The 12,189-nt window shown below is 47.3% G+C and overlaps 1 protein-coding gene across 1 annotated transcript in view; it reads right to left on the bottom strand.

Annotated features, from left to right (window-relative positions):
• The window catches only part of DNAI7 (dynein axonemal intermediate chain 7), a 49,069-nt gene that overhangs the window by 35,265 nt on the left and 1,615 nt on the right, over positions 1–12,189 (bottom strand). The window contains exons 2-6 of the mRNA XM_084765325.1: positions 10,856–10,873; positions 4,021–4,131; positions 3,842–3,917; positions 1,593–1,684; positions 985–1,086 (exon numbers count right to left, since the gene is read on the bottom strand). Coding sequence (XP_084621451.1) covers positions 985–1,086; positions 1,593–1,684; positions 3,842–3,917; positions 4,021–4,131; positions 10,856–10,873 — 399 coding nt within the window. The remainder of the gene's footprint in view (positions 1–984; positions 1,087–1,592; positions 1,685–3,841; positions 3,918–4,020; positions 4,132–10,855; positions 10,874–12,189) is intronic.

The following is a 12,189-nucleotide window of genomic DNA, read 5'->3' as shown; positions in this document are numbered from 1 at the left end:
CCAGGTTGGTCTTTTCTCTGTGTCAGCAATAGGGTTGATTCACTTCAATTCCTTCAAGGACACTTCAGCAGCCTCAGTGTGGTGAAAGGCTGGGCCTTCAGCTATCCTGGCTGTGGTCTTGGCTTCCACTCCAGGCCCAGTCATTCTACCTGAGGCTGGAAGTGGGACTGTGCTGTCCCTGGGGTAATTAGAGGGCACTGAGCTGTTCACCAGGATGACTTCAATGCCTCTGTGTCTCAGGGAGCAGGGAGCCTGGGAGGATGGGGGTGAGGGGCAGGAGCTCTGAGAACTGCAAGGCTGTGGGACAGAGCTATGACTCTGTATCACTGAATTTTCTCACCTTCCAGAGGCTCAGGAGACGGCATCCTAAATAGTAACATCCAACCTCACTGCGGAGGGACCACACAGATGTGATAACAGACAACTTGAGATGCTTTGAGAGTTGCCAAAATGTGGCTCAGACATGACGTCAGCCCCTCCTGCTGAGGAAACCGTGCTGAGAGCGATGCCTGATACAGGTGTCACACACACCTCCCATTTATGTACACACAGAAAGTGGGACCCATTGGAGTGCATTACATGAGCTCATAGGGATTCCAAGAGCGAGCAGGAGGGAGGGCGAGCACGCCAGGTGCCCCTTTATTGAGTAGCTTTTTACAACTGCATCGATTTCTTTTGCCTGAATTTTGTCAAATGAGGGATTTTTAAGATTTATTTGTAGTTGTGTTTTTGTGGGTGCAGTGCCTGCAGAGCCCAGAAGAAGGCACTGTTACAGCTCCAGGGGATTGTAAGCCTCTTGATAACAGGAGCTGGGAACCCAGCTCAGGGTCTCTCCGAGAAAGGCGCACGTTTTCAATCACTAAGCCATCTCACCAGCCCGGCTGTGTTTCTTAATAAAGTTTCACGAGATAAAAATTCGAACCAGACTGTAGTTCCCTTGTGATCCCACCAGTATGAGCTCCAGAGAGGGACGAAGCGCCTCACCTGAGCCAGCGCCCTGGCCTCCCGGTTCAGCCTCTCCGCTTCCGGAAAGCAGTCCTCCAGCAAAGACAGCTCTTCAAGCTCCTCGCCCCTCCTCTCCCGGTCCTGCCACAGAACCAGGGCTACAGTGAGTGCTAGTTTGACTACAGCTGCTAATACTTAGTCTGAACCAGTAGCTTCAAAGTGGGCTCTTCAGGTGCTTGAGGGTCAACCTGTGTGAGATACGCCCCAGCCTTGGGAGTCTTAGCGTGAATCAGAGCGCCCGCCCCACAGTGCAGGAGCTAGGGGGCGGGGCCTCGAGGGGTAGCGGTGGCTGCACACAGACACCTGGTGAAGACAGGGCAGCATTAATTCTACCTGACCCTGCTAGTGTGTGTGATACAGTGGGCAGTCGGCAGTCCGCGCTCCTCCACTCAGCGACGGCTAACAGAGGCCCAGGACACCTGGGTAACCGGGCGTTTTGGTAGTTATGTTCTCAAAAATGTATGAACACAACTGGCCAAGAACAAATCGAAATGTTCGTTTGGAATAACAAGGTTCAGCATTCAAGCAAAAATTCAGCTGAGGAGTGGGCGGCAGCTCGGCTGGCTCTACCACTCCCACTGACTCACCTTCGCTTCCAGCCGGCGCCATTTCTGTCTCTCAATCCGCTTTATTTCTAGCCTTTCCTGTTCTTCTTTTTCAAATTTCAGTCGAGCCTCCTCTGAAGAACCAAGAAGAAATCACGAGTTAACTGCAGCGCCACAACCAGTGTTTTAGACACTTGAGGGTCCTCCGAGTATTTCTAACACTGAGTGTGACCTTGTATGGAGGTCACAGCCTGTAGTCTACGTCAGAAATGAAAAGAGCGCTCACTTTCCAGCCAAGAAATCCATGAGTCAAATACATTATACCCTTGTATGAAAATATCTGTTGGAAAGCTATGAACAAGGAACATCCACCAACTCAGACAGAACATGATGCAGTTTCTGCTAACAAGGAGGTCCACAATGGTACACACACACACACACACACACACACACACACACACACACACACACACACACACGGGGGGGGGGGGGGGGGGACAATAGCGATTCAATAGTGAATTTAAGCCAGGAAGCAGCCCCATTGTGGCTCATCAGGGGGAAATAAGGTTTTCAAAGCTCTATGACTCACATCAAGACTGTCAGAAAACCATTACCTTAAGCTTCTCCTGCTCTCACTATTTAAAATAAAATATGAAACATCAACTTTAGGGAGGTAGCTCAACAGTTAAGGTCTGCTTTTGCAGAGGATACGGGTTCAATTCGCAGTGTACACATTGCAGCTCACAACCATCTCTAACTCCAGTCCTCGGGAGATCCAACGCCTTCTTCTGACCTCCTCAGGTACTACATGCGTGCAGTGCACAGGCACACAAGTGAGCAGACACGCACACACATAAAACAAATACATTTAAAACAAAGTGTTGAAATATATGTTGAAGGTCATGATATAAACCCAAGATAGATCTTGGTATTATGTTTTTCAGTCATTTAAAAAGGATTAATAGCCAGGTGATGGTGGCCCACGCCTTTAATCACAGCACTCAGGAGGCAGAGGCAGGTGGATCTTTGTGAGTTCGAGGGCAGCCTGGTCTACAAAAAGAGTACAGGACAGTCAAGGCTACACAGAGAAACTCTGTCTCTAAAAACAAAAAACAAAACAAAATAAATAAATAAATAAAAGTTTTAAAAGGACCAATAAAGGACAGCAGCACGGCTCTGATGGCAAAGCGCTCACCACCAACTCATGCAATGACGCATGCTTGGTTCCCAGATCCCACATGTGGAAAGGAAAGACTCCCACATGTTGTCTCCTGACTTCCACATGCATGGAAAATTATGTGTGCCCCTCAATAAATAAACAAATCTAAAAAACCAGTTAGTGAACAAAAGAACGTGCTTAATTATTTACAAAAGACGAAGTATACATTAAAAGTCAGCAGAGCCTTTAAAAACTCCTGAGTATAAGTGTACAGACACTGAGTTCTAATGGCCTCAGCCATCAGGAACATGCAGACTTTAACAACCACTTTCTAGTATTTTAATTGGCCAAAACTTTTGTCATTGTTAAGTTCTAATGAATGGGATTTCTGGTTTAACTAGCAAACAGACATTGTTAAACATCACGAAGCTGGGCTCAGCAGCTGAGAGCGCTGCTCTTGTAGCCGACCCAAGTTCAGGTCTGCGCAGCTCATAGCTCCCTGCAGCATCAGCGCCAGGGGGGCCCAACACCTGAAATCACTTGTGCGTACTCACTTTCACACACACACACACACACACATATAACAACAAGTAAGCAGCATAACACTTTAGAACCCCTCAGGCTTAGAGAAGAGGCCGGCTGTGGTATGCAGATCTTGCTAGTGTGTGCTTCTCTCCATTCATAAAGTTTAGGTTTAGAATTCTTGCCACACAATCAGCACCAATGTTCCTATTTTCATTAGCATATTAGAACACAAGGCAGGCCTGACAAAATCAGCAAATAAAAACATGGGCCACTCAGCTGAATTTGAATTTCGGATAAGCAACAATTGTTTTTGTTCATTTCAGCACAGCGCAAGTATTGTGTGGGGCAAAATATCAAAAGACCAGGTATTTGTCAGAAAGGGAATTGTACTGAGTTCTGGATTCTGATTGGCAGCACTAGCGCACATTCAGATGTGACAGCCTGTACTGGTGTCTTCCTGAGTACACTCTAAGTAGTAGGGACCCTTGGCAGAACCAAAGCCTGTTGGAAAGCCTGAGTGGCTGTGTGGATAGCAGCCGTGGCGGCTGGGTGGATAGCAGCCGTGGCTAATATTCTTTGCTATGAGATCCAGCGGGGCACTCAGTACCTTCTTCCTTCAAGCGTCGCTCCTCCTCCTCCTGCAGCAGCCGCAGTTTCTCAGCTTTGTTTATCTTACCAGCAGCCTTAACAAAGACCACAATGGTTAAACAGGCTGTCAGTGCACTCCCCAGCCACTTAAGAACAGATAGCACTTATGAACTGCGGCCGAGATTGCTCAGCACTTACTGCTTTTCCCAGGACCCAGGTCGGGCAGCTTACAACCACCTCTAACTCCAGCTCCTGGGGTTTTAATGCCCTCTCTTCTGGCATCTGTGGTGCACATAAACTCCCATAGGCCTGCACTCAGACACATACATTTACAAATAAATCCAAAAAATAGCAATTATGAAAAAATTATTGATTTTATGGAACTAATTTTTAATGTACATTAATTCAATAGTCAAGACTGCTAATTAGTGACAGCTAATTAGTCTGGGCACTGCAGGGTGGAAGTAAGGAAAAGCAATCATATAAAGCGTTACATAGCACGGACAACACTGGCAAGAAGGTGCAATTGAAGAGGCCTTTGAATTTCCAAGTTATAGAAGGAAGCAAGCACCTATAACGCAGTGTGGAACTGCACGTCTATGAACACTGAACATATTTCTATATCTATTTTAAGGATGTCATAACTTCAGAATGGAAGGCAGAAAATGTGTTGGGGAAGAGGTTTAGTCTTTGTTTCAGCAGGAGAAGAAAAGCTATTGATTCCATCAAAATGAATAAGGACCAGATCTGACCGAGAAGGCTTCTTGGAGATCTCGGCTGCACACATGAAGGAAAAAGCCAAGAAGAGCGACACGACAGGTGAAGTACATGCTGATCCCTGGACATGAGACCAGCCCTGAAACTGGCTAAACATGAATGTCTCCAGCCAGCACTCCAGCCAAGCACGGCCAACAAATCTTGCTGGCTACAGAGTCCTCAGGACTTACCGCCTTCCTTTCATATGGCATGGATGAAAATTTATATAACAGTTTGGTGGTACAGTCAAAACTGACTCAAAGAAAGACAGATGCCTTACCTGCTCAAACCAAGGACAGATGACCATCTTTAGCTGAACTATGAACAATGTGCACTCCAGACATGTGCTGATGCAGAAATGTATATCACCTTTGAAAGTTTTTATGTTCACAGGGGAAAACAACCAGACATCACTAAAGATAAAGTGGCCTGAGGAGATTCATCCTTGAAGACGCTGAGACCCTGAGACCTGTCCATCCCAGCGGAGACCCTGAGACCTGCCCATCCCAGCTGAGACCCTGAGACCTGTCCATCCCAGCTGAGACCCTGAGACCTGTCCATCCCAGCGGAGACCCTGAGACCTGTCCATCCCAGCTGAGACCCTGAGACCTGTCCATCCCAGCTGAGACACTGAGACCTGCCCATCCCAGCTGAGACCCTGAGACCTGTCCATCCCAGCTGAGACCTGTCCATCCCAGCTGAGACCCTGAGACCTGCCCATCCCAGCTGAGACCCTGAGACCTGTCCATCCCAGCTGAGACCTGTCCATCCCAGCTGAGACACTGAGACCTGCTCATCCCAGCTGAGACCCTGAGACCTGCCCATCCCAGCTGAGACCCTGAGACCTGTCCATCCCAGTTGAGACCCTGAGACCTGTCCATCCCAGCTGAGACCTGTCCATCCCAGTTGAGACCCTGAGACCTGCCCATCCCAGCTGAGACCCTGAGACCTGCCCATCCCAGCTGAGACCCTGAGACCTGCCCATCCCAGCTGAGACCCTGAGACCTGCCCATCCCAGCTGAGACCCTGAGACCTGTCCATCCCAGCTGAGACCCTGAGACCTGCCCATCCCAGCGGAGACCCTGAGACCTGTCCATCCCAGCTGAGACCCTGAGACCTGCCTATCCCAGCTGAGACCCTGAGACCTGTCCATCCCAGCTGAGACCCTGAGACCTGTCCATCCCAGCTGAGACCCTGAGACCTGTCCATCCCAGCTGAGACCTGTCCATCCCAGCTGAGACCCTGAGACCTGCCCATCCCAGCTGAGACCCTGAGACCTGTCCATCCCAGCTGAGACCCTGAGACCTGTCCATCCCAGCTGAGACCTGTCCATCCCAGCGGAGACCCTGAGACCTGCCCATCCCAGCTGAGACCCTGAGACCTGCCCATCCCAGCTGAGACCCTGAGACCTGTCCATCCCAGCTGAGACCTGTCCATCCCAGCTGAGACCCTGAGACCTGCCCATCCCAGCTGAGACCCTGAGACCTGTCCATCCCAGCTGAGACCCTGAGACCTGTCCATCCCAGCTGAGACCTGTCCATCCCAGCTGAGACCCTGAGACCTGCCCATCCCAGCTGAGACCCTGAGACCTGCCCATCCCAGCTGAGACCCTGAGACCTGTCCATCCCAGCTGAGACCCTGAGACCTGTCCATCCCAGCTGAGACACTGAGACCTGTCCATCCCAGCTGAGACCCTGAGACCTGTCCATCCCAGCTGAGACCTGTCCATCCCAGCTGAGACACTGAGACCTGCCCATCCCAGCTGAGACCTGTCCATCCCAGCTGAGACACTGAGACCTGTCCATCCCAGCTGAGACACTGAGACCTGCCCATCCCAGCTGAGACCCTGAGACCTGTCCATCCCAGCTGAGACCCTGAGACCTGCCCATCCCAGCTGAGACCCTGAGACCTGCCCATCCCAGCTGAGACCCTGAGACCTGTCCATCCCAGCGGAGACCCTGAGACCTGTCCATCCCAGCTGAGACCTGTCCATCCCAGCTGAGACACTGAGACCTGCCCATCCCAGCTGAGACCCTGAGACCTGCCCATCCCAGCTGAGACCCTGAGACCTGTCCATCCCAGCTGAGACCCTGAGACCTGCCCATCCCAGCTGAGACCCTGAGACCTGTCCATCCCAGCTGAGACCCTGAGACCTGTCCATCCCAGCTGAGACACTGAGACCTGTCCATCCCAGCTGAGACACTGAGACCTGTCCATCCCAGTTGAGACCTGCCCATCCCAGCGGAGACCCTGAGACCTGTCTATCACAGCATCCCACTTAATCCAACCTCATACTGCCTCAATCGCTGTCTCATCAAAACTTGTTTTCAGGACAACTTCAAAATGGCCGACCCCATTTGTCCCAGCCCCTCAGACTGTTCCAGGCAGGACTCAGTTAAGCCCGGCACTTTCCCATCATGCAAAGACCAGACAGCAAATGATAAAGCTAGCTTTCTTAAGACTGGCCAATATCCTGATCTTCTTAGGGTGCCCCCAAAGAGATGTCATCCCCAGAGAGCAGGAGGCAATTTTGAGAATAAGCCCCTATTCCCAGGAGGTGATGGCTATTTAGCATTGTTGTTTACGGGGGAGGAGGGGAGGGAAGGGGTCACCGTTATTAATGGTCTCAGTCAGGGAGGAAACAAAGTCAGGGAAGTGGGCTTCAGGGATCTCTTTTTCTCTCTCTTTTTTTTCCTCTCCTGTCTAGTGTTAGGGGGGAGAGGGGATGGGGAGGGGGGAGGGGTAAGAAAAGGGAGGGGATATAGGAATAACAGGATAATTAAGAAATATAAGTTAATAGATAGTAACCAGCCATGTGTCTGAACTTAGGTTAGTACAAACAGGTTAAGATGCTATGAGTCAGTCAGAGAACAAGCCAAATTTATGGGTGTGCTAGATACTAACTTAGTTAATTACAGAAATATATTCCCTAGGTTGAATAGACAGTAAATAGCAAGACACAAGCAGTGCTTGCCTATTCAGATATACTGTAGATAAATGGTCTTCAAAAACCTCAGAGACCTGCAGAAGATAGCATTTAAAGATGGTTTATTAATGAAAGGCCTTTTTGACAGAGAGACATGTCAGCTCCTTGCAGCACAACCCCCTCCCCTTTCTACTTCAAAGAAAATGATGGTCCTCAAAGAACCTCCATATGGAGTTGGCTTCAAATGTGGCAAGCCAGCCGCTGGGCATGGAACTGTGCTTGCCTCCACTGCAGACAGTGTGCCACCCAAATTGGACAAACAGGAAGCAGAAAAGTCAACTGGAGAGCTTTGCCAAGGCCAGGCAGGCAGTCCTTCATAATTCCCACTTCACAAAAAAAGTCTGTCAGATATTCTGGACCAGTAGGCCAAAGAGACAGATGCACAGGAATCTTGTGTGACTGATGAGATAGCCAGCCGTCTGTCTGTCTGTCTGTCTGAGGTTTATTCTGCATGCCCTGTTTACTCAGGTAATATTTATCCTTTGCAGGTCTCTATGGGGTTGAAGACTAGATAGCTTTCGTCTCACATTAGGCTCACGTTGTTTAGGGTTCAAGAAAATATTTTAAGATAAAGATATTTATAGGTTGGTAAATGCAAGTTATGATAGAAAGTGATTTAGGTACAGAACTTGGGACTCACCATGATAAGACAGATAGCAGAATACTTTCTCCAAGGTTGCCAAATCCATATGGAGTGGTCATTGTGCATGCAATTCTTACTTGTTAGTTTTTATAATTATTCTTATTGTATATAGCCCACTAATGTTAGAGAAAGGTTCTTTTATTGGACTAAAAGAAGGAGGTGCAGGGATAGTCTCTTGTGTTCTGTGTGGAAACATCACCTGTCAATAAAAATCTGATGACTGGACTGGAGAGATGGCTCAGAGGTTAAGAGCACTGACTGTTCTTCCAGAGGTCCTGAGTTCAATTCCCAGAAACATGGTGGCTCACAACCATCTATAATGAGATCTGCTGCCCTCTTCTGGCATGCTGGTGTACACACAGGCAGAGCACTGTATACATAATAAATAAATAAATCTTGAAAAAAAAATCTGATGGCCAATAAGCTGAGGCAGGACTTCCGGAAGGGAGAGAGGAACTCTGGGAGAAAGCCAGGCAGGAGGTGGTGGTGGTGGTTCATGTCCAGGATGCAGGGAAGTCAGACACATGAAGCAGAGGAGATGTAACCAGCCATGTTCCTGAATTTAGGTTAGTACAAACAGGCTAAGATGCTATGAGTTAAAGAACAAGACAAAGCTAAGGCGTAGTAAGAAGTAATAAGCTTCAGCTGGGGCGCGTGCGGAAATGCCTGCAACTGCACAGGGCCCTAGGTTCAGCCTCCAGACGACATGCTACTGGTCAAAATCAGCCAACAGGCTGAAAGTAAATAATGGGCTAGCAAGATGGCCCAGGGGGTAAAGACACCTGCCGCCAAGCCTGATGACCGCGGGTCAGTCCCCAGGACCCGCATGGGAGGAGAGGATGGACTCCTGTAAATGGCCCTCCCACTGCCACACATGTCTTCGCATGTCTATATGCACTCAAACATGCACGTATGTACTAGGATCCAGGACTGATAACTGTGGTACATTCTAAGAGATGTGTTGAGAACCCACAGAGTAGACAGTCAATCCTTAGCATGTACTATACACTAGTTACATATGAAAGCCAAAGTTCACATACTCAGGTCCGTACATGAAGCGACAGTGTTGGCATGTAGCCTGTGCGTATCGTCTCCTACACGTTAAATGCGGCCATGCCCAATCCAGGCAGCTGCCACACTTACTGTCTGAGAGTCACATTCCACGGCAACGTCTGTGCATGTTCACTGCAGATGTGATTTCACAAATACGTTTTAATCACCAAAAACATTCCAAATTGTTTCTTCTAGCTTTCTGAAGCACACAATACATGTTATTGTTACCACATTTAGTTAAATAATTATATGCATATGAGTGTTTGCCTGCATGTATTCTGTGCACCAGGTGCATGCCTACTTCTCACAGAGACCAGAAGAGACAGTCAGATCCCCTGGAACTAGCGTTATACAGTTGAAAGCCACTGTGTGGGTGCTGGGAACCCCGTCACCTTTTTTTTTTTTCGTTTTAGTTTTTGAGACAAGGTCATTGTGTGTGTGGCTGAGCCTGGATTACAACTTGTGGTCCTGCTGGCACTGGGATCACAGGGAAGCACCACCATGCCCAGCACTCTGGTCATAACTCTGAAAATGATAATTAATCTATATTTGGTTTAAACCATGGCTACAGAACTCTAGATAAAGAAAGTTGGATGTAATTGACTTTTCTAGGGTAAATGGGGGGATTTCTGGAGAACAGGCCAGTGAGGTCAGTTTTAAAGCAGGGTGTGGTAGGGCTAGGGAGGAACAGGAAGTTCTGGCTGCTGTCAGGCAAGACACGGCGCCTTTTGCACTGATGAAGGAGCTGCCTTCTGCTGAGCCCTGCAGACTGATGCTTTACAGGACCGCAGGCCACCGTGATCGCTCTCAGTATTTCATGACTAGAACAAAACAAATTCCTTGGCAGCTGCTTTGTAATTGTTTTATTATACTTTGTTTTGGGGAGGGGAATTTCTGGCCATACATGAGGAGATTTTTTTTGGCCCAGATTGGGCTCAAACTCATGACCTTTCTACTTCAACCTCCACCATAGCTGGGATTACAGGTATGAGATATGATAGCATACCTGAGAACTGACTTTTTTAAAAAGAAATAATTTTTTTCAAGTAAAACAGAATCTGTTGGTAGGCTAAATCTGGCCTGTGATTAGGAGATTAAATTTTCTTCTTTAAAGTATCAATCTACAAAGCAAAGAGGGAACAGGACATCCCAGACATAGGGGGAATGTGCCCTTTATCCAACCTCAATTTCTACCCTGTACAAACAAAAGCAGAAAACTACAAGTAGATGCTACTTTGAAGTTCTGGCTTCAGCCTCAGCAGGTCTGTGACTGCATTTTTTCTTTATCTGAAATAAATTAAAAGAGGGCCTAATCCAGCATATTCTGCAGTGGAAGAAAAACTGAAGCCTCAAACGCAGACAAAAGCTACTCATAAAGTGTGTTTTTTTCAAACTAGAAATACCATCAAATGGGAGATACATCCATAACTGTGAACAATTATTCCATGATTTAAGTAGCATTATTATCTAATAGGAGAGTTTAGTAAATTCAATAGACTATAAAGAACTAGAAAATTATTTTAAAATCCCATAAGAATTTCATTTGTACAATATGTTCTTAAAACCATTATTTTGAAAAAATAATTTCTACATACCTTTTTTGTTTTGGGACCCTAAAAAGTAGAAAAACAAAAGAATGGACACATTTTAAGAAGAAATCAGATACTTTCAACAAAGCACCACAGAAACCATTGATTAGGAGAACTTGGGGGGAGGGGTGGGCAGGAAGGAGTGTGCTTTGTACCTCCTTTGCAACCTGTCTGTGAGTCTTAGTTACTTTAAACTGAAAAGATACTTTAAAAAAGTCAGCACAAACTATAAGTCCACACACTCCTGCAGGAAACCCACAAGATCCCGCAGGCTGAGGTAGTCAACACTACTACTTATTTCAAAGCGTCTACAAAGGGAGAGCCCGTGAAAAAGTGAGTGGGCGAAAGGATTTCCCAGATGCCCACAACTCACTGGCCGACTACTGGTACTATTGCAAATTTGCAAATGTGGGGGCTGTCCCATAAAAGAATCTTTCTACTACACAAGATCAATGGTTTTGTGGGTAGGAAATCAGTTTTTTAAAGTTTGCCAATCAACGATAAGTGAAGACTGTCCAGCCCCATGTCTGAAAGTCCATCTGGCTCTTTTTGGAAAGCTCCGTATTTCAATACAGATTTACAATGACTAGTATATTCCGGTATTACTATTTGTAAATTCCTGAGCAGTCCCCTGTGTCCATCAGCTTTCTCGTAAAGATTCTGATGGAGGCTGTGTGAGTATAGCCATAAACTTTACATGACTGAAGAGCCACAGACAGGAAATCCTGGTCCAAGCCACCAGAGCATCACCATCACATGATGTCCTCCCGAGCCTGACATCTGAAAGGGGCACACAGTGCAGAAACTCACTCCACAGATATCTACTGGTGTGGGCTTTGCGCTCGTGTGGTTTTTTCCCCTGGCTATAATACTCCCTACCACAATGCTTAACACATTTCCACCTTGGACCAGATACTGTGTGGCAGACTCTGTAAGCACCTCTTCCTAGTGGCATAGCTTAAAGATGCTGGGCACACTCTTATCTCTCACTAGGACTTCTGACATGAAGCAGGTTTGGGGAAAGCCCACCTTTATCCTTCATATAAACCTAGGAGAAAACATCAAGTACTGAAACTGTTCTCCAGACGTGAGCAGTGAACGGGGTCCTGATGAGCCTTTTGAGGATTCCTACTCCTGCACTTCCACTGTGTATCGTTGCTACCCTGCCTGCATTATAATACATACTTCCTTAGACTGACCGGTTGAATTATGTATTTTCAAATTCATATACTAAAATCTTAACTCCTGGTGTGTCAGCATTTGGCCAGTCTAGAAAAAGGTTACATAAGGATTTCACCAATTTAAGATGACCTCATATTGGAGTCGGGTGGGCATCTGGA

The sequence above is a fragment of the Acomys minous genome (assembly GCF_964271855.1).
Source record: "Acomys minous genome assembly, chromosome: 17".
Lineage (NCBI taxonomy): Eukaryota > Metazoa > Chordata > Mammalia > Rodentia > Muridae > Acomys > Acomys minous.
This window is presented reverse-complemented; position numbering and strand designations above follow the sequence as displayed.